General features: G+C 54.7%; 7 protein-coding genes across 7 annotated transcripts; 3 read left to right on the top strand and 4 right to left on the bottom strand.

Moving 5' to 3' along the window:
- Nucleotides 1–267: 267 nt before the first annotated feature.
- CC84DRAFT_1241580 (uncharacterized protein) lies at nt 268–2,549 on the bottom strand (the record flags this gene model as incomplete). Its single annotated transcript, XM_018184058.1, has 3 exons — nt 1,436–2,549; nt 615–1,370; nt 268–485 (listed from the first exon to the last, which is right to left on the bottom strand). The coding sequence occupies exons 1-3, from the start codon at nt 2,196–2,198 to the stop codon at nt 268–270; spliced, it is 1,737 nt and encodes a 578-aa protein (XP_018037168.1). The 5' UTR covers nt 2,199–2,549.
- CC84DRAFT_621815 (DNA binding methylated-DNA--cysteine S-methyltransferase) lies at nt 2,455–3,632 on the bottom strand. The gene has a single exon (XM_018186916.1). The coding sequence runs from the start codon at nt 3,567–3,569 to the stop codon at nt 2,712–2,714; it is 858 nt and encodes a 285-aa protein (XP_018037167.1). The 5' UTR covers nt 3,570–3,632; the 3' UTR covers nt 2,455–2,711.
- A 1,992-nt stretch (nt 3,633–5,624) lies between these two features.
- CC84DRAFT_1163105 (alpha-1,2-mannosidase family protein) lies at nt 5,625–8,646 on the top strand. The gene is made up of 9 exons (XM_018178177.1): nt 5,625–5,703; nt 5,752–5,798; nt 5,858–6,331; nt 6,405–6,770; nt 6,824–7,143; nt 7,230–7,756; nt 7,863–7,998; nt 8,154–8,467; nt 8,517–8,646. Exons 3-9 carry the CDS (start codon nt 5,869–5,871, stop codon nt 8,551–8,553), a joined length of 2,163 nt encoding a protein of 720 aa, XP_018037166.1. The 5' UTR covers nt 5,625–5,703; nt 5,752–5,798; nt 5,858–5,868; the 3' UTR covers nt 8,554–8,646.
- A 253-nt stretch (nt 8,647–8,899) lies between these two features.
- CC84DRAFT_1142855 (uncharacterized protein) lies at nt 8,900–12,310 on the top strand. The gene is made up of 5 exons (XM_018176383.1): nt 8,900–9,381; nt 9,430–9,846; nt 9,896–9,995; nt 10,047–10,609; nt 10,657–12,310. Exons 1-5 carry the CDS (start codon nt 9,244–9,246, stop codon nt 12,139–12,141), a joined length of 2,703 nt encoding a protein of 900 aa, XP_018037165.1. The 5' UTR covers nt 8,900–9,243; the 3' UTR covers nt 12,142–12,310.
- Nucleotides 12,311–12,458: 148 nt separating this feature from the next.
- On the top strand, nt 12,459–14,118 carry CC84DRAFT_1163103 (uncharacterized protein). The gene is made up of 2 exons (XM_018178176.1): nt 12,459–13,953; nt 14,054–14,118. Exon 1 carries the CDS (start codon nt 12,632–12,634, stop codon nt 13,622–13,624), a length of 993 nt encoding a protein of 330 aa, XP_018037164.1. The 5' UTR covers nt 12,459–12,631; the 3' UTR covers nt 13,625–13,953; nt 14,054–14,118.
- Nucleotides 13,844–17,228, bottom strand: CC84DRAFT_1163102 (patatin-domain-containing protein). The gene is made up of 3 exons (XM_018178175.1): nt 16,624–17,228; nt 15,726–16,573; nt 13,844–15,647 (listed from the first exon to the last, which is right to left on the bottom strand). Exons 1-3 carry the CDS (start codon nt 16,873–16,875, stop codon nt 14,090–14,092), a joined length of 2,658 nt encoding a protein of 885 aa, XP_018037163.1. The 5' UTR covers nt 16,876–17,228; the 3' UTR covers nt 13,844–14,089.
- An 821-nt stretch (nt 17,229–18,049) lies between these two features.
- On the bottom strand, nt 18,050–22,237 carry CC84DRAFT_621506 (uncharacterized protein). Its single transcript, XM_018186915.1, has 2 exons — nt 21,905–22,237; nt 18,050–21,852 (listed from the first exon to the last, which is right to left on the bottom strand). Exons 1-2 carry the CDS (start codon nt 22,094–22,096, stop codon nt 18,082–18,084), a joined length of 3,963 nt encoding a protein of 1,320 aa, XP_018037162.1. The 5' UTR covers nt 22,097–22,237; the 3' UTR covers nt 18,050–18,081.
- Between the last annotated feature and the right edge of the window lie 222 nt (nt 22,238–22,459).

Genomic DNA, 22,459 nt, shown 5'->3' with positions numbered 1-22,459 from the left:
CGGCAGAAAGATCAAGCTACAAGCTACAAGCTAATAATAGTACAACATTCGATAGACCACTGCAACAACCCCGACAGATCCCGCTACTCATTACCCGGAAACAACAGCCGCACATCGTGGAAAACATTGCGTTGGGTAGACAGGGTATTAGTTTAGCCTGCATGGCCGCGAGCCGAAAATGACAGGGGGACAACCATTTTCTAGAACACCGGCGGTGTTGCCTGTTTTTCTACGAAGCCAGAGTGAATGTGTGAAGCGAGGGACCGGTTACGAGGCCTCGCTCTTTGGGGTGACGGTGCGGCGCTCGAGCTTCTTGGGCTTCTTCTTGGGCTTGGGGGTGTCCTCTGGCTTCTCTTCATCTGCTTTGGGTGGCTTGTCTGGCTTTGCTTCTTCCACTTTGGCAGTTCCTTTCGGCTCGGCCTCTTCCACTTTTGGCGCGGCATCCTCTGACTTCTTCTGCTGTTTAGGAAGAGCCTTGCGCTTCACTTCCTTCTCCTTGGGGGCCTCCTCGGTCAGGTCCGACTCGGGCGGGTCGTCGTTATCGCTAGGTGCCCTCTCGGCCGACTTCTTCACCGCAGCAGGCTTCTTGGGTCCGCCTTTCAGGCCCGGCATACCCTTTGGCTTCTCCTCCGGCTCCTTCTTGTCTTCTTTCTTTTCGTCCTTCTTTGTGTCCAGCTTCTTCGCAGCAGAATTCTTGCTCTTGACCGACGACGTAGAAGCGGAGGGATCCTCCTCAGGCTCTTCAACCATGAAGTTGGCTGCCATGCACCTCCCTCCGTTCTGTTGTCCCAGCTCGTTCGGGCAAGCGCTTAGCACGACGACGATGTCGCGCTCGGCGCGGAAACGAACGTAGCTCCGCTTCTTGCTCATAGGCTTTTCGACTGAGAGCTTTGCCCCCTTTGCACCTGCGCCTTCGGATTGTGCGCTCGAATCGATTTCTATGGGCGTGTTCATGAAGAGGTGCAAAGGTGTAGGAGCGATGTTGACCGTGATGTCTGCGCCAATAGCCTTCGTGCCTTTGAGGCCCGCCTTTTCGTTGAGCTCTTTGAGTGCGAGAACCAGGTTCTCGGCGCAGCTGCCATGCTCTTCGGGCTTATCGACGCCGAGCGCGGCGTACATGTTCGCGTCGCAGGCGGCGGTCAAGGTGTCATGCGCACCAGGCGAAGTGTCTTCTACGAGCGTCATGAGGGGATTGCGGAGGTTGGTCAAGAGCGTGTCATTGAGTTCAGGGACGAGGCGGTATGTCGCGGCGCGGGTGTGAGGGAGCGACAAGTACTCCATGGGGGGTTGATCGTTCTTTGAAGGGCTTATCTGGGTGTAGGCGTTGTAGGCAGCGTAAAGAGATGACGCTGTTCCGGATCCGCTGGCGACTAGATGATGCAAAGTCAGTCTTGTATTGCTAAAGACAAATATGAAGGAGGGAATGTAAGCATACCAGCCAAAGTACCAGCACCAACGGGAGTCTTTGAGAAATCATACAGTTGCTCCGCGTAGCTCTTGTTCGGGTCCCAGCTGTTGCTCGATTTGAACGCGCTCACGACGCCTTGGGTATCTGGCATCTTCACGTTGGGCACGTAGCTGGAGAATCCCTTACCGGTAGGGAGATATGATGACCACTTCTTCGACGTTTCCTCATTCTGTGCTTTCTCGGCCTTTTCTTCTTGCTGTGCCTGAGCATCGGTCTTGTTCTGGCCCTGAGCTTGACCCTTGTTGCGGTAGGGGATGGAGGGCAGGTAGGAAGACCATGTTCGCTTCTCTGGCTTCTTCCCGTCGGACCTTTCGTTCTCAGGTGTATCGGGCGCTTGCTCGGGAGGGTCGTCTGCGCCCTCCCCATCCTTGGTCGCAGGATTGTCGGACTGCTCTTCCTCGGGGGGGCCTTCTTCTTTGGTTGCTTCTGGACCCTCATCACTGACCTTGGTAGCATCTTCCTCTGCGGTTTTGTCATTCGCTCCCTCTTCTTTCGGCACCTCATTTTTTCCTTCTTCTTTGCTCAACTCCTTCTTCAAATAATCCACCTTCCCCTCAAGTTCTTCCTCTTCCTCATCATTATCGCCCTCCTCTGGCGGAGCAGCTAACCCGAACGCCCACGTACTGACCACCTGCTGGCCATACGTGTTTATAATCTTGATCGTCCTGCCTCTCGGCACAAACGTAGCAACACCATGTCGCGCCGGTATCGTCTGAAGTTCGCCCGACATATCTTGCGCCGCGAAGTCGCTCTCTTGTTCCCGGTCTGCTTTCGCCTTGCGCTGCTTCTCGATAGCGGAAAGCACAGTAACGAGGGCGAGGGAAGCGACGGCGCGGCGGTTGGGCAGCTGGAACTTTGGGGGCGCCGTTTTGGCGATTACAGTGGGAAAATGTTCTGTACGGATCGACTTGATTCGTGAGGTTTTGCAAGTGGATCAGATATGATTAGCACAAGGATACAATCGTGGAGTAGATGGTTGCAGTAGTAATGCGAACAGATATGGTATGCAGAGAGCTACAGTTGCAGGCTTTGTCCACGGCGTATGACGTAGGAGATGTCGCGGCATGGAGAACGGAACATGCCTGGACCAACCGCTCTGCTGCGGGAATGCATGGAAACGCTGCCTAGTCCAAACGATCGTCATATGTTGCTGTGGCGGGTTACGCCAGTGGTTAGCGTCATGGTGCAGCATGGTCGCTGCCCAGGTTCCCGGTTTTGGACTCGGTCACGTGCACGAACGTTCTCACCTTCCAGCATTGCTAGCAGTCCTCGAAAAGCTTCGAAATGGTGGGCCTTTAACTTTGCCTCTCGAATCGAAGGAGATGCCTTCTTCCTTCAGCAGTTCGTGCTTGCGGTCAGCAAATTTGCCTTCCTCGCCCCAATGACCGCCGAATCCACCAAGCGTACCATCTGCTGCCAAGATACGATGGCAGGGAACTTCAGGAGCGAAAGGATTGTTCCTCATTGCATTTCCGACTGCTCGTGCGCAAGTCTTGTGCGAAGTATTCGTGATGTAATCGGACATTGCTTGATACGTGCTGTACCTGCCTCGGGGTATCTGGCAGAGCATACTCAGTATTTGCTTGCGAAAAGGCGTAAGTTTTGAATCGGCTATCCTTTTCAACTGTACGTCTATTTCCAAGTCCTGAGCTGTGACAAGAGTCTCATCCGGGGGAATTTCCTTCTTTGGCAATGCTGGAGATGGAAGGAAGTACGTGGAGATATTGCTACTCTCACTTCTTTTAGTTTTCTTATCGGCGGCGTCATCCTGAGCAATTACTTTACGCTTTCTCCCAGGACCGCTCTTGCCGCGAAGCTTGAGACTCCGTTCGTTGAGTGGATTGATGTCTTCACTGCCATCAGCAATCGATTCGCCGAGCTTGATCGCATCCTTCAGCTGTTGCTCTGACATGTGCTTGATAGCGGGAGACTTGACGACTTCCGTCCATGGTTTGTCTTTTCCCACAGCGTTATCCATTATGATGCGCGCGAAACAGTGGTCGAGGTGGATTGGCCAATTCTGCTTCTCGTCTTTGGCTTTCGCCATCGCTGGTAGTTCCTGAGCGTATAACGTCTTCCATTTCTGCCGCAGTTCTTCCATCCCGCCCCTGGCTAGCTGGTGAATTCAATGTTCCGTTTACCGTTGTGAAGACACAAGGAGGTCGAGTAATTGTAGTGGGTGGTACCACTCATTGTTCGACATTGATGTCATACATCTAAGCTTTGACCACCGTTGACCAAACCCAAAGCGTTCCAAACCAAACGTTTACGAGATACAAAGGCAGAGCGACCGAACTACTTCATAACCTGCTTTCTTCTGGATAAATGCCTTTTGGCTTTTCAAGTGGCCATTTGCACCGCTCACAGTCCATCTTGAACTTCTCGATGCCTCGATCATCTTCCAAGTACCTCAAAAAGGAGTAGTATCATCTAGTGGGTTCATACAGGATAAGGCATTGCAGAAGTCTAGGTTTTTGTGTCAGCACATGTGCTCATACAATCGAAGCGCTGACCTGTCTGCATGCGAGACGATGCCCGCACTCCGAAAAGGCATTCTGACATCGGTGCTTAATCGTTCGAACAGTGCTCCTGTGGTTAGGCCCGTAGGTAGCGGCATTCGTTGCTCCATAGATATAGTCTCGCCGATGGAATTGGTTCGTATGCTACACCCAGAAAGTTAAATTACCGTTCAGATCCAAAACAGATCGATCGGAGAACAGCACGATTACACAACGACGTGTGAGTGGAGGAACGGTGGAGTTCGCTGAGATTGTGGACCTAAACTTTTCGAGAACAGAAGCCTCGTTAATCCATTTTAGGCAGGCGGCCTCGAAGCAAGAGCTGACTCTACACTAGGTAATGAAGAGTGGTTGTCTGGTAAAGTGAGATAGCAAGAGCTTAGTGACACCCCCGACCTTCCTTACTGTGGGGATGGATGAGTGACGTGGTGTTGAGGTCCGTCGACAGCGGGGCGGCGCGGAGTGTGAGGGCGTACCAAATCACATGCCTCTGTATACTCACATGGGCCACCAGACCTGGACGCCGAACTCTGCACGGGGGAAGATGGTACGTCGAAGAGCACCTGCTCATTATGTCCAGCGTTGCCTGCCGTTTGTGGTTCTCCGCCATCGCTCCCTAGTCGCGACTGCACGGCGTGCAAAAATAAAGGCACGCGATTGGCCGAAGTGTCATATTACTTTACAGCGCAATATGTTATCACCACACCCGCATAGATAGAGGCACAACCTCTATTGCGTTCACTCTCTGATGTTCCTCATTCCTATTACGCCGCATTGTTCCCGTCAGTTGTTCGATTATTCCGTGAGACCTGTCGCCGACTTCACTTCTGTCTACCCGTGTCGGCCCGCTATGAATCTGGCCTTTCCTGACTACATTGCTCTCTGATGGGGCATTCTTGCAAAGGATAGTTTAGTGCCAACGTCGATCGTTGTGTATCGCGTGCCACAGGAGTGAGACACCTGCTCCACGTGCCCGAACGTTCACACATCTCCCAGCATAGCTGCAGCTCTTCTTGGTGTAGGTTACATCCATACATTTCTGTTCCACTTACTTTACAGCAGGCTAATACCTGATGATCCTAGTACAGCAAGGTTATCTTGCCGTTGTCGGACACGGCAAGTCACTCAAGACACCGTCAGCATTCCTAGTCGTGTATCACGTCAATCGCTCCAGTCTTATAACTTGCAGCTTTTTCCATTCCACTGTCAGTTGTTCCCGAATACCTGGATGCCAGTCTCATAACGGTCGTTCTTACATTCGACGAACCACTGCTGTACGCCATCAACGCGAAACCAACTCATTGGACAGACACAACTAGACATTCTGGATCACTTGGAATGGACCACACGTCGGCGTTAAAATAGCTTTCGTTTGTTACTCGACATTATACCTCACGACCGGCTCATAGACTTTCGTTTGCACGAGCGACCTCGGTTTACACCCAGCTTTTCGAAGAGGAACTCCAGACGGACGTTAGAATTCCACCCCAATCGATATTTTTGAAGAATCAAAGACTTCCATATTTCCGAAGCTCTCTCACTACCAAAGCCGTACCAGGCTATTGTGGGTCCAGTGCCAAGACAATTTATCCTTGCTCCTCAAACCATGTTTTCCCGCGGCTCTTCTACGTCGTTGCACCTCGTGTGCTTCACGACAACGATGCAGACCGTATTGGCGGCTGCTGGGGTCGACTTCACTCAATATGTCAATGTTTTGTACGTCTGGAGTGTCGAAAAACGATATATATGCTAACGGGTCAACAGTATGGGTTCCACCGGGGGAGGGAATCGATTTCCAGGAGTCACGGCTTGTGAGTTACCACAAGATCTTGTGTGATACCTGTGACGAATAACTGATTTGTCTGTACAGCGCCTTTTGCAATGGCGAAGCTTGGACCTGATGTTCAGTCAGGGTCCACAGACGCCTACTCTGGCTATTTGGCCAGTGGCAACGTCTGGGGCTTCTCCATGACCCATGAGTCAGGCACAGGTGGTGCACCCAAATACGGCGTCGTCTCGCAGATGCCAGCTGTTGGTAATGTATCGAACCCGTTAGCAGACCTCTCGCAGGGACGAGCGTCCGCAGACGAAGGACAGATCGGTTATTACAAGACTGTGTTAAATAACGGTGTCACGGTTGAGCTTTCGGCGACTAACCATGCTGGTCTGTATCAGTACACCTTTCCGAGCGGGAGCCCGTCCACAATTGTGGTGGACGTCTCCCACGTGCTTCCGAGCTTTCGAGGCCTTGGCTGGGAACAGCATTATACAAGAGGAAATTTCAGCTTTTCCTCTGACGGCCATTATGAGGGGTTTGGAACCTACAATAATGGCTGGAATCTTTGTAAGCCTTCTGCAATCCCGCCAGGGGATACATCGTATTTGAGCCCAACGATGTGGGAACTGACAGCTGGCAGCCCCAGATTGGACTTTGTACTTCTGTGGAAAGTTTGACCAGAAGCCAACAATCTCAAAGACCTTTACAGGAACAGGAACTATGTTGTCGTCATATGACGAAACGGCTGCGGTCTCCGGCACTGAACGCTTGGGGGGTGTCTTCACTTTCAGCAAGCCCAATTTGACTTCTAGGGTCGGTATTTCGTTCATCTCTTCGGAAAAGGCATGCCAAAATCTCGACAGTGAGATACAATCGAAGACCAAGTTGAAGTCTCTCGTGACCAAGGCAAAGAGCGCTTGGAACAGCCAGATCCTGTCCAAAATCCAAGTTGAAGGCGGGAGCGACGAAGACAGACAGCTTCTGTACAGCTCGTTGCTTGGCATGTGTGAGCAATCATAGATATCCTGATTGCAGATCGGTGCTAACGGTTGTGTTCAGTCATGATTCCTTCGAACAAGACGGGAGAAAATCCTGGATGGACAAGCAGCGAGCCGTACTACGACGACATTTTTACATTCTGGGATACTCATAGATGCCACACTGCGCTGTTTCATATTCTAGAACCTGCAGCTTACGAGGAGTTCATTCGGTCGTTGATCGATATCTGGCGACACGATGGTTTCATGCCTGATGCCCGCTCGTCCAACTTCAACGGGCGCGTCCAAGGCGGATCCAACGCCGATAATGTCCTTGCGGATGCGTACGTCAAAGGTGTCAGAGGTGCAGTCAACTGGGATGATGGATTTTCTGCCATGCAGGTGAGTCAAGTCAGGACCTCGCATGCGGGAAATTACCAGAGGCATGCTCCTCGAACAAGTCCCAGGAATGCTAACGCACCGTGCAGACCGATGCGGAGAAAACGCCACCAAACAACCACGACCCAAAGTCTCCCGAATCATCTACCAAGGAAGGTAGAGGCGCATTACCTGATTGGTTGAAATATGGGTACATTACGCCTTCATTCAACAGAGCCGTCTCTCGCGCAGTCGAATATTCGACGAACGACTTCGGACTTTACCAGGTAGCCAAAGGCTTGGGGCGAGTTGATGATGAGGCAAAGTACCTCAGCAGGTCCCGTAACTGGCGGAATCACTGGAATCCAGCTGTTTCATCGACGAACCATTCCGGATTCATGGTGCCCCGTCGTGCAGACGGTACCTTTGTTTCACAAGACCCTCTCTCCTGCGGTGGCTGCTACTGGGGCGACGCCTACTACGAAGACAACGCTTGGGTGTACAGCCTGAACGCCATCCACGATGTGTACACGATGAAGAAGTACATCGGTGGCGACGCGAAGTTTATTGACCGTATCGACAAGCTTTGGGAGCTGAACATCTTCCATGCAGGCAACGAGCCGAGCTTCACGACACCGTAAGTGAGCCACCCGGTACAAACTGGATGTGTCTTGCCTGTCGCATTAAGTTGAGACATGCGCCACCCTGTCTTAACTCACACTGACTTTGGATCCGCACCTTAGATACCTGTACAACTTCGTTCAAGGCGCTCAGTGGAGGACTGTAGAGAGAAGCCGTGGGATTGGAAAGCTCTACAACTCGGGTTCGACTGGGCTGCCTGGCAACTCGGACGCAGGCGCGATGGAGGCCAACATCCTCGTAAGTCGGACCCTCTGTTTCCAGGTGGCGTTGTGTGCACACCATCACCTGTACCACCTGTGCAGCGCGGTGTCACCGCTAGATCGTGATGTGGCAGACACTCAGGTTTTCGGATTGTAAAAACGCGGCCTTGGGACACGGCTAACCTTGCACAGTGGCAGATGATCGGTCTGTACCCCATGACAGGCCAGACCACGTTTCTCATTCTTTCTCCGTGGTTTCCTTCGCTTTCGATCAGCCTAGGAAACGGAAAGTTGCTCAAGATTACAACAACAGGCGGAAACAAAGACACGGCATTCTACGTGCAGAGCCTCAGGGTGAATGGAGAGCCGTGGAACAAAGCGTGGGTAAGCTGGGACGACGTGTTTGCAAATGGAGGTACGATGGACTTCGTTCTGGGGTCCAGCCGAGTGGACTGGGCGACCGGTGAGCTGCCGCCTAGTCCTGCGTCGGCTGATACAGATGGGTAAGAAGTGGGCGGTCGCATATCGTAGGAGCCCAGCGCTGATGGCGGTAGGTACACCAAGAGCAGGGCATTGGGGCGGGTCACTCTGATGTTGCTGTTGCTGGGCGCTTGTCTAGTCCCGCCGAGCGCCTTGTACTTGCGCGCGTTTATCCACGCAAGATCGAGCATCAAGCTGTTATGATAATGACTGGTTTTCTGGATGTAGCGTTCGCCGTGACCATGCCCTCTTTGATTTCAGACAACCGCAGCATCCACCACATGTTTCGTGCAGCGTAGAGCGCTACAAACAGTAGGGCGCCTTGCATGGTGCGCATGCGGCGGTGTGGGGAGAGCTAGACGGGCAGCCCATGACGCTGGCATCCCATTCAGCGATTGGCCAGTCACGTCTGGATACGCTGGACGTGGATCGCGGACTCTGGGCGAACTCCGCCAACAAAGACCAGCCGCCAGAGACCACGATGCGCGACGCGCCACAAATGCAGGTGAATGGACATGCAACCTCTCGCCCAGCACGTCTAGTCGCAAAGCACTCGGCCGTGCCCAGCTCAGACAGCGCACGCGGCCCTCCATCAGCGCAGTCACATGAAGGCTGCTCGCAAGCCCTTCCCGCAGCCGCAGCAGGCCTGGACGCAGGGTAAGCCCGCGCTTAGGCCTCCAGGGCCCGTTAAATACCTGGAGTCGCCTGTTCACTCCAACTCCACCCCCACGTTGTCGAGGGCCTGTACCGACCACCTCCACGGTTCCGCCTTTACGACCCGGAGCTGATTGTGGGAGGAAACATGTCATCGACACTATCCTCCGCTGTTGCGGCGGCGACTAAATCCGCGACCAAGGCGACGCCGCAGGGTGGCGTGCTTGAGCATGTTTCGCCTGTTAAAGTCGACCCGAAGAACCCTATCATTCTCTTCATCATCCAGGTAGTGTCCTCTCTCCTCAACTCGCATGTTGATTCCAACAATCTCTAGGTCATCATCATCATCGTCTTTTGCCGCGCTCTACAATGGCCTCTGAACAAGCTCCGCCAGCCTCGTGTCATATCAGAGGTCATTGGAGGCATCTTGCTCGGTCCCACCGCCATGGGCCGCATCCCCGGATTCAAAGACGCCATCTTTCCCGAAGCAGCTATGCCCCAATTGAATCTGGTCGCAAACCTTGGTCTCGTGCTCTTTTTGTTCATCATAGGCCTCGAGGTCGACCTGCGCTTTTTGGTCAGCAACTGGAAGGTGGCATTGAACGTCGGCATCGTCAGCATGGCAATCCCCTTTGGGCTCGGATGCGCCATCGCTGTGGGGCTGTACAACGAGTTCCGACATGAAGAGGGACTCGTAGCTATTCACTTCCCTGTCTATATGCTCTTCATAGGAGTCGCTATGGCTATCACTGTAAGTGCCAGGATGAGCTTCTGCCAGCACCGTGCACTAATCTGGGTAGGCTTTCCCGGTGCTGTGCCGTATCCTTACCGAGCTAAAGTTGCTCGATACCCCCGTAGGTGTTATTGTCCTGTCCGCGGGTGTAGGAAACGACGTTGTTGGTGAGTTGGCCCGGTGCTGCTTGTACTCCCAGGGCTAATGCAGCCAACTAGGATGGATCTTGCTTGCGCTCTGTGTCGCTCTCGTGAACTCCGGCGCTGGCCTAACAGCGCTATACATCCTACTATGCTGTGTTGGGTTCATTCTTTTCTTGGTCTATCTTGTACGACCGGCGTTCATCTGGATCCTCCGCAAGAATCGCGCATTACAAGATGGGCCTAGTCAGGGCATGATTGCGCTCACCTTGTTGCTCTGCCTGGCTTGCTCCTTCTTCACCGGTATCATTGGTGTGCACGCCATTTTTGGCGCGTTCTTGGCTGGCCTGATTTGCCCTCACGAAGGTGGTTTTGCCATCAAGGTGGCCGAAAAGATTGAAGATCTGATCGGAGCCCTGTTCCTCCCATTGTACTTCACGCTCTCTGGACTCAACACCAACATTGGCCTACTGGACAGTGGCATCGTGTGGGCCTATGTTATCGGGGTGGTGTGCGTGGCCTTCTTCTCCAAGTTCATCGGCGCGACGATAGCGGCTCGATGGACCGGCATGTTTTGGCGGGAGTGCTTCGCGATCGGATCGCTGATGAGTTGCAAGGGCTTGGTAGAGTTGATCGTCTTGGTAAGACTGCTTACGCCGTTCGTGGGGATGGGAGCTAACCCATGCAGAACATTGGTCTTCAGGCCAAAATATTGAGCACCCGAACATTCACCATCTTCGTTGTCATGGCGCTCATCACGACTTTTCTTTCATCGCCGTTGACGCAATACTTTTACCCTGCATGGTATCAAAAGAAGGTCGAAGCTTTTAGGCGAGGTGAAATCGACTGGGATACCGGCAAGCCTCTTGACGGAACTGACAGCGTTGTTGATGCTGCCTACTACGACAAGGTTTCATCCAACAAGATTAAGCATCTTACCGTCTATCTTCGCTTGGATAGCATGCCAAACCTTCTGGCGTTCGCTTCTCTATTTGGCGGAGCATACTCGCAATCCAAGGCAATCTCGCATCCAAAGGCTGCGCAACGATCTACCAGCATAAGCAAGAAGGCCGGCGAGACCCTGGATGAGGAGCCCAAGAGGCCTGTGCAGGCATACGGGCTGCGTCTGTTGAATCTGACAGATCGTGGTTCTTCTGTCATGGCCGTCACTGAGGCTCAAGAATACACTGCTTACGATCCTGTGGTCAACATCTTCCGGACCTTTGGCCGGATGCATAACCTAGCAGTCAGCGGCGAAGTTGTTGTCGTGCCTGAGTCTTCCTTCGCTGATACCCTCAGCACACGCGCATCTGACTCGGACTTCCTTCTGCTCCCATGGAGTGAGACGGGAGGTATGTCTGAGCAGGCTATCATTGAAGACAAGGGTACGAAGAACAAGCTCGCGGCATCCTCGTATACTACGTTCGTCAACCAAACCTTTGAGCAGTCAGCAGCCCCAGTTGCTGTGCTCATCAACAAGAACTTTGGCGGTAGCAAGAACAAGGACAAGAAAGAGCGTGGAAAGCTGAGCCGTACATACAGCGCCGTTAGCCTGCACAGCAATCGCGAGAAGGATGTCACGGCGCCCATCACAGACCCCAGTCATCACATCTTCTTTGCCTTCTTCGGTGGAGAAGATGACCGCACAGCACTCCGCCTCGTCTTGCAGCTCGCTGAGAAGCCAGAAGTCACGGCGACCATTGTACGATTTGACGTCGCACCGGAGGTTCTCGGTGACGCCAACTCCTCGTCTTCTTCGGCTGCAAAGGGTGCCGAAAATGCCACCATGAATGGGAGCTCGGCGCACGAGCAAGACGCCACTTTCTTCGCCTCGCTCAGCGCATCCGTCCCCGCCGAGCTTTCCTCTCGCGTCGTCTTCGAGACAGTGTCTTCCTCAAACCTGGTCAAGGATGTCATTGCTCGCGCTCTAGCCGAGGTTGGCCAAAACCCCAGGAACGCTGGCGACCTGGTTGTTCTCGGTAGGAACATTGGGCGCAACAGTGTGCTCTCTGACAGCAGCGCGGACGAAGTCAGGCCTGTGAATGCATCAAGCGCGGCCTCGACGCTGGGTGTGCTCGCAGAGAAGGTCTGGGACAGCAAGTCGGGAGCCAGCATCTTGGTTGTCAAGGCAGGACTCGCATCAGCAGCGCCAGGACTGTTGACGTACAAGTGATATCCAAGGGAGTGATGTAGCGGGGGTTTTGGCGATGGATGAGTTCAGTTCGCTGTATAAACAGCATTGGCTTTGGCTTGGTTAGAGTATACCTGTTTGCCTTCATTGAGAAGGAGCGGTACACCACGTAGATGCATCCACTAGCATAGCGATGAAACGCGACGATGTCTGTTTATAAACAACCTGCCATGACTCCTCGGTGGACCGACGTGATGTTTGAGGCCTGATGCCTGCTCTGCACCCCGCCCCCTATCGATAGGCGGGAACGCGCCGCCATGGGGCGCCAGCCAGCCCTGCAGCGAGGGGCTCTCACTCGCCCAAACCCTCACTAACCGTCGCGACCCTGGTCGCCCAAAATTTCCCACGACGCGTTCCACGGCAAACCTCCTTTTGCGCGTCGACAAGTCACCCCACACGCTCCCCCCGTCCGCTCTTTCTACAGCCTTACTCGCTCATCCTTAATCACCTTTTCGGGCGCCAATTGATCACCATGGACACCGCAGTCGCTACCGAACCCATCCCGAAGAAGCGCGGACGGCCCAGGAAGGTGGTCAGCGAAGATGCGCCCGCGGTCGAGCCGAAGACGGGTGTGAGGAAGGCGAGCACGAAGACTGCAGCGGCAGAGAAGAAGGAAGCGGCGCCGAATAAGGTTGCGAAAGCAACTAAGACAGCAACGAAGACTACAACGAAGTCTACAACGAAGACGACCACCAAAGCCGCGCCAGCCAAAGCTACGAAAGCGACCAAAGCTGCTGCACCATCAAAGACGGCCCCAGCACCACAAACTTCCGCAGCTCCAAAAGCCCCGGCGCCAACGAAAGCCGCGAGCACGCCCGACGCGGAAGAGCACATCGTCGAGACGCCGCAGGTGGCCGACAAGCCCACGCCCGTGACACCCTCGACGAGCAAGATATTAGAGCAAGTCTACAAGACCGGCACAGTGAAGCCTCCTCCGCCCGCGTCACCCGCGCCCGCAGCGCAGGAAATCCTGCTCCCGACCGGCGGCGCAGCAAACGTCGTAATCGAGCAGCCCGCCCCAGCGGCCGCCATGAAGCCCTCGCTCCCCTCAGAACCAATCCAACCGACACCGACACCGACATATACGCCGCCCACATCCTCGTCTGCACCACCACCACCACCACCACCACCACCACCACAACACTCCATCCCCATCTCCAGACCAACGCCCACCTCCGCCCTCCGAAAAGCCACAACCATCCCCCTCCCCCTGCACCCGCTCAACCCCTCCAAGCCCGCGACCCCGCGCCCCAAACCCATCTCGCCCGCCGACCTCGAGAAGGCCGCCATCGAGCGCGACATCAACGAGGGCCGGATGCCGCGCAAGTACCAGGGCGCGGCGCGGCGCGTGACGGCGATCATGGTCGGGATACCCGTGATTCTGGTCGTCGGGTGGGATCTGTACAAGCGGTGGGATGGGGAGGTGCGGAAGAAGTTTGGGGAGGAGAGGGTGGCGGGCCCGTGAGGGAGGGGTGGCTTTTGTTTCTGCTCGCAGCGTCCGGCGGGTCCGCAGTCGAGGATGGCACGCCATGTATAATGTGTATTTCTTTTTGTGCTCGCTCGCTCGCTGCATCTTGCATAGTATGCCATGTCACGCCACACCATATGAGAGCATGTCTCTCGTTGTATATAAGAGCCACATCATCGATGATGCTCATATCTCGCTGCACTTACACTCACGACGAACGTGAAAAATAAATGTATGATAGTAGGTGCAGCAACCGGCCTAGGTCTGCATCGTGCCCCTCTAGGTGACACCCTATCCAACCCCAACACCGCGTCTATCCAGCAAAGGTATCATCTTAGGTGCCCCCATCCCTCTCTCTATCCATCCATCACGCGAACCACGCGCTGAGTACCAAAAAACACCGCTGACGCAATGACTGCGACAAAGGAAACCGTCAAATGATCGTAACCAACGGCATGCATCTCAAGCACGCTCACCGCCCACACTGCCGCCTTTACTTTTCTTCCTCCTCAGCACCGCCGTGCCCCTCGTCGGGCTGCCCCATCGTGGCGTGCCATTCCCGCGGTGCAGACCCCGCATCTTCCGCTCAAAGTACGACCCCTCCATCTCTTGCGCGCCGTCCCGCGTGCTGAGCGGGCTGAGGCCAGGCGCGTCCAAGGCTTCCACCTCCCGCTCGTCCAACGAAGCCGCTTTGGCCAGCGTAGAGCTCGGAGCGCCCTGCTGCTCCGGCTTGTTCTCCATGGGTTTCAACACCGGGATGCTGCTCAGCGGCAGCAGCACGCGCTTGATTCCCTGCTTGTATGCGGGCTCCGGCTCGCGTGTCTGCGCTGGTGGGTGGAAAAGCCGCTTGTAGCGCAGCTCGGGCGAGCTTGGTGTGCCTGGCGCCAGATGTCTGGATCCGTTCTGGCCACTGAACAACTCCGCGGGGGCAGCTGGGGTCGTCGGATTCGAGACCGCAGGGAAGGATCGATAGAGCTCGGCAATGTTTGGAGGAGGCGAGTGTGATAGCGATGGCGAAGATAGGATCTCGGTGGTGTCAGACGCGATGTTGTCGGATACGTCGGCGTCGGTGGGCGAATCGTCGGCGTCGGTTGATGAGACTGCTTCTACGGTTGAAAAGGCTACTCTGTTAAAATCAGGAGACTTGGAATTTCTCATTGATGGCCGCGAAGGAAGATACGGCCTGGAGGCGGTGGGTGTGAGCCCTTGGCCACGCGACCCAGGTCGTCGCGAAAAGCCGGGCGACGGCGTTTCTGTGAAGGGCGTAAACGGCGCAAGAGGGAGACCTTGGCCCTCGGAATGAGAGTCCCTCTTGTGTCTCCGGAGCTGATGCGTGGGAGGGAGTTCTACGCCCTGTGATGCTGGCCGATTAACATTCAAGAGGCGAAGGTCCACTTGGCTTTTACTGAAATGCACAAAAGGAAGGATCTGGTTCACAGCCTCGTCCAAGGCGAGCTCTACAGCAACGTGGTTCTGAATTCGGGAGACTTTAAGCCAAGTCGCCTGCTCCCCAGCGAGCAAACAGCGCAGCATGTAGTCGGTTGTTGGGTTGCTAAGGATCTTTGGGAAGTTTGTGTAGGAGATAGCGGGGAAGATGGTAATGTCGCCGGAATATCGCTGGCTCAAGACAGATCTGACTTTGGTCATGGTGTTAGGAAACACTCCCATCTCCGCGAGCACTTCGAGGCGATGCAGAGCTTCCCCTTTCGCAAAGCTTGCCATGTTGTGCATCCAGCCGGGTCCAGCGGAGAATGCTGAGTTTTGTTGTTGCACCTCTGCGCCTATATCGTGCTCTTCTTTGGCAAGAAAAGGCACGACGTGTGGATTGACTTGAGATACGATGAAGTGGTTAACGTTGAACATTTCGGCCAGACGCGTCATGGGCAGATCGTTGTCGACCGACCCATCAATCCAGCCCTCGTTTGGGCTAGGATTCCAAGGCACTTCTCTGCCTGTTTTTCGGTCTTTGGCCATGAGAGATGCTGCAGAGAAGATAAGGGGAACGGAGCACGATGCGCATCTGCAGCACGCGGTCAGCGATGATTCAATGGCGCAGACCCATCGGAAGAAGGATCTCAACACACGAGTGAGCACTTACACGGCAGACCAAATCATGACATCCGGCGCCGTGACGTAATTGAGAAGCCTCGGGAGTTCATACACGCTTGCGCTCGACACAGTTATGTTCAGGATTCTTCGTGTCCGATTGTATGACTCTTGAAAGGTGATGTCGCCCAGCATCTGCCTCATAACTCTCTGCAGATGCGAAATGTCAAACAACGATCCATACTTGAGAAAGCGCGTGACCTTCTGAATGACGCCCTCTTCTTCGCCAGCCTTCTCAAACACGTCCAGATCGCCGTAGCAAAAGTCGGACAAGACGCCGGGGATCTCGTCGTCGATTTTGGAGCACAAGACGGCGCAGACGATACTTCCAGCAGACGCGCCCGAGATGATGCGGGGGAGAAGTTGCAATTCCCACAGGCATTTTACCACACCAACATGGTTCATCCCAAAGGTGCCTCCACCCGACATCAACAGCGCTGTTCGACCGAAGGATTGGCGGGTGCGGAGGAGCTCTTCGGCAACCCTGTGGGGTTTGACGGGACATGTGTCGCCCTGCTTGGCCGCCACTTCTGGTATTGCTGCCAGCGTCTGCACTGCCGAGTCGATGTATCGCTCTATTAGCTTCTTCGTGCCGACATGTGAATGCTTGTAGAGGCGCAGATCGCCCATGCCACCGAGGCCGCGTGTTAGGGTGGTCCGGACGAGGAACAGCATGCGCTTTACGTCGCAATTCAGGCGGGCCTCGTTGAGCTCGTCGAGTCGAACTTTGACAAGCTCGGCATCGTATTCGGAGGATGCGTCTTCGAGCTTCCAGGCATCATTCCCTTCGAGGGTGTCGAGTTCGGCCGCGGCGGCTTTCCAGTCGTCGTAGCTTTCGGCCTGCGTACACGATGAGCTTGTGAAAGCGAAGAGACTGTTGCAACACTCACATCTCGCAGGCGCAGGTACAGCAGCTGCTTACGGTCCTCGTCCGCTTTGGCTTTCTGTGCGCTCTCGTCCTCGTCTGCCTCTCTCGCGCCGCCGAATACGCCGAATGGATCTTTCACGAGCCGAATCAGAGGGTCCAGACGCCCGCCCTGGCTCTGATTCGACCGCTTTCCAGCATCTTTGCCTTGGTGTCCTCCTCTTGCTACATGCAGTCGTGCACCGCCGGAGAGTAGCGTGTCTGATACAAAGGACATTGGCAGCGGGAGGGATCTCCATGCGCGAGTGCAGTGCGAGTTATGGCGCCGCAGGTAGCCGTGGATGTGTCCAAGCAAGGGCACTTTACACGCAGATGTGAAGTCAGGCAACTTAAGGGCGGGAATATTGGTAGGTAGCGTGAGTCGCAGCAGGCGGAGTGTCAAATGGACCAAGGTACATTGGGCGGGAAGACGTCAGTACCAAACTTGAGCCGGAGATTAGGTCAGGTGTCACTGGAATCCTGTCAAGCGTCGGAAGAGTTCACTGCGCATCAGCAGACACTCCAGCTGAGCCCTCGACACACGCAGGAACACGGCGGCCAGCACAGCCGGGGCTTGAAGAGGCACATCATACGTGTATGATGCTGATGACGCCGATGCGCGCAAACACCACAACGGCAAAGCGCGCGCACGGTCCCGCAAGCCAGAAGCATGTGCCTTGCGGATCGTCGTGGTCTCCACGCAACGCGCAAAGACTTTGGCAAGCACTTCCGTACATGCATATTGTCGAACCCAAGCTACACCGCTCCAGTCCGCGAAATGTTCTTCCAGCTCACCGCTCCCAGAACAGCGGGACAATGACCCACCGGTCACGCGCAGCGTCTGCCGACCCAGAGGGTGATCTGGTGGGGTGCCCGCTCACGGGCAAAGTGGTAAACGTGGGGAGACCCGACTCTCAGGACGCCATCCGAGAACTTCCTGTAATTATGTGAAACCCACATCAAGTGCAGTCACGAGGCGTGTGGGCGTCTCCGCGGATCGTTCCCTGTCCCGTCCGTCGTCCCATCGCCGACCTGTCTTGACTCGCTGTCGAATTTTCACATGCTTGGCCATTTGTTTTTCCATGTGCATTCACGACGACATCGTGTCTGAGTTGGTGCACGCGAAATAGGCTGAAGCAATGCACTGCTGCTGCAACAATCGAATTCAACTGAACAATATGTATGTACTGGCCTTTCAATCAGGCCATGGCCCGCAATATTGGGGTATCGATGGATATGCCGAATAAGGAAAACGCCAGCAGGAGCATGCGAATTGCTCCCAAAGCTTCACTAATCGCCAAATGCGCTATGCGCTTCACAAATCATCCTTCCACTGCAGCACATCGTATCCTTTTCTCTTCACTTCTGCGACCGGTCTGACGTGCAGATACTCTGGCCACCTTTTCTGCGGATCGGAGTCGATCTGAGGTGCACATCAGCCTCATTACTTATTCCCACCGCCCGGGGCTGGTGTTGAGGGTGAACGTACGCTATCGTTTCCTGTGAAAGATTTCGCCCGACCCATTGCGAACACAAAGTCGCGATATGGGTCGCCAGTAGGCTCCATAGAAACGCGCGACCCACTGCTTGTTCGCTGCATCGACGGACGGCGTGTAGACGTGCTGTGGGATGTCGAGGACCGATTGAATGGTTCCGCGTGTTGGGCATGATGAACGGCGCCTATGATCAAACCGCTGGAAGAAGGCAAAGGAGATGGATCTCTACTTGAGGATGTTTGAAAAGACTGTCTTGGGCGCTCTTTGCTTGTTCTATGTGCTGTACTTGTCTTCACTCCAGACTTCTTGCTGAAGGCTGGTGGGAGCGACTGCCGTGGTTTTCTGTGAATATTTGGAACAGGGCTGGATCCTTCTAGCCCAGCCTGACTCCTTGCAGGCGCCTTCGAAACAGGCGCCTTTGCCATGACCGTAGAACTTTTGGCAGCAAAAATCTCGGTGTCAGACCGTCTAGTAGAAGACTGTGACTTGGATATCTTCGCAACGGTATCTTTACGGGTTGCAGCAGTGGCCTTCGCAGCAATCCCGCCTTCGAGCTCTCCGATAGCAGCAGCTAACGTCTTCCTGCTCGCGATGATGCCCTCTGTATACAGTGTATCGCGGATATTGTCTTTGTAGAAGCGATAGTAGGGCTCGGCATCTTCTCCATAATCTAGGCATTGGTTCGCGTAGTCCTTGTAGTCGGTTCGATTGCGGATGATGAAATCGTCCCACTGCCACTTGGGCACCATCTTATCCTGATCGTCAAGTTTCTCCATCTGCTTGCATTGGCCCAAGAAATGACGGATGTCTCCGGTGTAAGCGGGATACGTAGTCTTGAAGACTTCGAATATCGTTCCTGACTTGCTTATTGGCATGTCCGGTCTGACCACCTTCGGCGTTGTCGCCAAAAACGCTGGATTTGGAGGCGGAGATGTGCTTAATCGGGCTTGCAGGTGATGAGAGGCATCTTGGCCGCGTATCTCCTGAGTAACGATCTTCTGATTGGCTTCTGCGTTGCCAATCCGAGCGGCCTCGATATCACTGTCACTAGCCTCGAGGTCGTCAATTTCCATATGTCGCCCTACACTGCTGTCACCAGTCTCAAGGTCGTCGATTTCCATGTCAGCGTCTCTCGGGACTTCAGGCGCTAGTGTGAGGCTCTGAGTCAGAATCTGAGGCTTTGCTTCACTGCTGGCAAACTCGGAATTCCGAGGCTCCGACCCGCCAGCAGTAGAGCGTGGAGAACCTTCACGCGCCTGCTGGTGTGTCTGATCTAGATCGACATCCTGATGGCCACTTGCGACATGTTCATCACGCTCCATAGCATCCGTGTTGACAGCAGATTGTGCTTGCAGGTCTTCGGGTGCCTTTTCCGTTCCACGACTGGCTTCTTTGGAATCGCAAGTTGACATGGGCTGCGCGTGCGGACTTGCTCTATTTTCGGGGTTGTTACTAGCCAAACTAGCTCGAGAGGCAGCCCTTTCTCTCTGTATGAATTCCTCCAAGTGCGCTTTATAGTCTTCCTCCAGATCATCTCTGTAATCCGTACTTTCTGCCTTTGGAAACCCGTCGAATCTGGGCATTTTGCCTCGTTTAAATGGACGTCGTGTTGAGGGAGAGGGCTCAAGCTTTCTTTTAGCATGAGATTTCACATTCGCTTCGGCTACTAATTGCAACCTCTGACCAGACACAGGACTCAAGCCGGGCGACATGAGGGAAGATATTCCATCTTCAGCATATGGCTGCTCGGGTTCAAGACGTGAATTCAAGTTGCCAAGATGACTCGAAGGCGATGCTGGAGAATGAGCATGCTGTCGCTGGTCTTCAAAATCTGGACTTGGCGGCGGTGGCTCATCGTTGGCATCTACCATAGAGACATCAACGGGCTCAACGTTCTCCTCGTGACGCTTATAGGATGCTACCAGCGCAATTGACTGAGACGGCACGGTGTCCGTACCATGAGTAACGCTCTTTGCTGATGAGCTTGGATCGTGATAGGTGCCCAATATAATGGACGTAGAAGAAGTGTCGTTGGAAGTCCCGCTCGAGGTTTGCTGTTGCGCTCGAGCAGAGAAATTGACATTGGCAGGGGAAGCTTGATTCTTTTCTTTAGGGTATGGAGTTTCTTTCACCTGAACGACCGCCGCTTTGAGTGTTGCCGTGGCGGCAGGAGGGATGTTGCGGACCGAAGTGCCTTCCTCTAATCCGCGTGGTAGGTCCATCTCCATGTCCATATCGGAATCATCACCCTCAGGGACCAAGGGGGGTGATGAACGAGGCCCAGATATGTTCTCTTCGCTGGATGATTGAAAAGCTACAACGCGCTGAGCCTCTTGAACAGGACTTGCCTGTTCAGGCTCCCTTTGACTTGCTGGACTCTGGTCTGGGAGACTGGAATCAGGAGGCAGAATGTGCCCAGGCCTAAATGGTGCTTCAGGGGGTTCCCTGAGAGGCGAGCTAGACCAGGATGTCAGGGTGCTGGGTGTGCTGGCCTCTCCGTCCGAAAGATCATCATTCTCTTCGGGTGCCGCATAGGCTGCAGAGTCCGTGCGGATTCCCGTACCAACATCCGGAATATCCTCTTCTTCAGGAGAATTAGTGGTGGAAGCTGAGCTGCCCTCTTCGTCGGAGGATTCAGAGCCGGGCAATGTAGCCTTTATCTTGAATTGCTTAAAAGCGTTGAACAGGTGGATGGGTACATTTGCGTCAGGAAAGCGATTCCTGGTACCGGCCCTGTGCTTTTGCCAACTCGACAACAGCTTCTGTTGCGGTCCAGGAACTCTGCCACAGCCATCTGCTCGACATGTATCTTTCAGCCACTCTGGTACGGGATCTTCCAGGGTACTACTCGTTGTCACGGATACTGGAGGCTTGTCGGCTGCATTTTGTCGTGGGTAAGAAGGTGGCAGACGGGTTGATTGCAAGCGATCCGTGGGTGGTGCCAGGCCTTCATTTGATGCACGACTAGTCGAGGTTCGCGAGAAGCCACCGGCGGAGGGCGGCTTCGGTGCATCGCCATGGGCAGCAGGGTTCAGGAATATGTTAGATACCCTTGAGTGGCCCGGACTTGGCAGGCTTTCACGCACCGCTCGCGGGCCACTCGGAACGCCATCTGTATCTACTCTGGGCGATTCGTTTGTGATGTCACTTGTCGAAGGCGCAGCGGCAGTAGTGCGGGATTTAAGAAGACCTAGTAGAGCGGTTCTCCTGGAGTCGTCGTCCTGAGCCTGGTGAGCCGGCTCAGTTATACGCCCTGTGGTTTTGCTTGGTGTGCGTATCCTATGCGCCACCTGGGTACCGTATGCCATCTGCGTGTCCGGATTACGCTCCTCATTGCTACCGTCTTCGCTTGGTGATCCCACGGGTGACATTCTGGCCTGTTCTTCCCTCTTGCACTCCACAGTGCCAAAGCACCTCCGGTCTGATTCGATCCGTATCTGTCGTAGCTTGTGCGCAGATTCAACAACGTCTTCGCACAGGTGTATGGGTCTTAGGTCTCCGAATGATTGCTTGCTTATACCGGCTCGGTATTCGGGATCGACGCTGTCCAATGTGAAAGTGATACGATGTCGGGGCGGGCCGTATGGAGTGTAACGTAGAGTGTACTTGCGCACGGCGAGTGGTATATGGGATTGTCTCGCGCGGAGGGACGTGTAGCACTCAGGTGAGAGAGATGCCTCGATCGACGCGGCGCCGTCGGTGAGAGTAAGCGGATCAAGCTGTCGGGCGCCTGGTCAATGAATGAGCTGCGGGGGTGGACTTGGTGCGTGCCTTCACTATGTGCAAACAATTGTCACGACGTTCCTCGGAGACACGCACGAGGATGCGCAAAGAGCTTCCAGAATCCTGAAAGAGGTTGAGCCTCGCCCACTCCTCGTCAGAACTTCCGTCTGTTCTGGTGAGCCATGCGCTGGCGAGGTCCAGCTGTGTTGCTATTTCTTGCTCCAGCCAAACGCGGTCCATAAGACGCGACGCGTGCGTGCCGAGACTAGCCAGAGCGCGCCAACCCTACAATTGATTGCACCTGGGGGAGGGAATGCATTCGGCGCTGGAGTGATATCCGAGGCAACTTGAACCTAACTTTGAAGGGGCAGGTGCGCGTGGTTGGATGCAGAGTCGCTCGCCTCGTTCTGCGTTTGTCGTAATCCGCGCGGACGTACTATCCTCGATGCGAGAGCACGAACCGGTGGACTACACATAGATGGCGGTCGTTTGCAGAACACGCCGGCCTCGGTGTCGGGCACCCTAGATGTCACAGATGGGTTCGTTCGCGCTGTCGTCCTTTGAAGACATGTCAGGTGCGGAGTTGGCTCGGAGGTGCCGCTT

This window comes from Paraphaeosphaeria sporulosa, assembly GCF_001642045.1.
Source record: "Paraphaeosphaeria sporulosa strain AP3s5-JAC2a unplaced genomic scaffold CC84scaffold_4, whole genome shotgun sequence".
Lineage (NCBI taxonomy): Eukaryota > Fungi > Ascomycota > Dothideomycetes > Pleosporales > Didymosphaeriaceae > Paraphaeosphaeria > Paraphaeosphaeria sporulosa.
Note: the sequence above shows the minus strand (reverse complement) of the source record. Positions and strands in the feature narration are given on the sequence as shown.

Bases quoted from the DNA above. Each gene is read 5' to 3' on its own strand.
- CC84DRAFT_621815 (XM_018186916.1), bottom strand. From the start codon at position 3,569: ATGGAAGAACTGCGGCAGAAATGGAAGACGTTATACGCTCAGGAACTA.
- CC84DRAFT_1163105 (XM_018178177.1), top strand. From the start codon at position 5,869: ATGGCGAAGCTTGGACCTGATGTTCAGTCAGGGTCCACAGACGCCTAC. The intron at 6,771-6,823 runs GTGAGCAATCAT...GGTTGTGTTCAG, and splicing joins CAGCTCGTTGCTTGGCATGT to TCATGATTCCTTCGAACAAG. The intron at 8,468-8,516 runs AGAAGTGGGCGG...GATGGCGGTAGG, and splicing joins TCGGCTGATACAGATGGGTA to TACACCAAGAGCAGGGCATT.
- CC84DRAFT_1142855 (XM_018176383.1), top strand. From the start codon at position 9,244: ATGTCATCGACACTATCCTCCGCTGTTGCGGCGGCGACTAAATCCGCG. The intron at 9,996-10,046 runs GTGAGTTGGCCC...GCAGCCAACTAG, and splicing joins TGTAGGAAACGACGTTGTTG to GATGGATCTTGCTTGCGCTC. The intron at 10,610-10,656 runs GTAAGACTGCTT...TAACCCATGCAG, and splicing joins TGGTAGAGTTGATCGTCTTG to AACATTGGTCTTCAGGCCAA.
- CC84DRAFT_1163103 (XM_018178176.1), top strand. From the start codon at position 12,632: ATGGACACCGCAGTCGCTACCGAACCCATCCCGAAGAAGCGCGGACGG.
- CC84DRAFT_1163102 (XM_018178175.1), bottom strand. From the start codon at position 16,875: ATGTCCTTTGTATCAGACACGCTACTCTCCGGCGGTGCACGACTGCAT. The intron at 16,574-16,623 runs GTGAGTGTTGCA...TCGTGTACGCAG, and splicing joins TGTACCTGCGCCTGCGAGAT to GCCGAAAGCTACGACGACTG. The intron at 15,648-15,725 runs GTAAGTGCTCAC...CGCGTGCTGCAG, and splicing joins GTCATGATTTGGTCTGCCGT to ATGCGCATCGTGCTCCGTTC.
- CC84DRAFT_621506 (XM_018186915.1), bottom strand. From the start codon at position 22,096: ATGGACCGCGTTTGGCTGGAGCAAGAAATAGCAACACAGCTGGACCTC. The intron at 21,853-21,904 runs GCACGCACCAAG...GGCGCCCGACAG, and splicing joins ATTGTTTGCACATAGTGAAG to CTTGATCCGCTTACTCTCAC.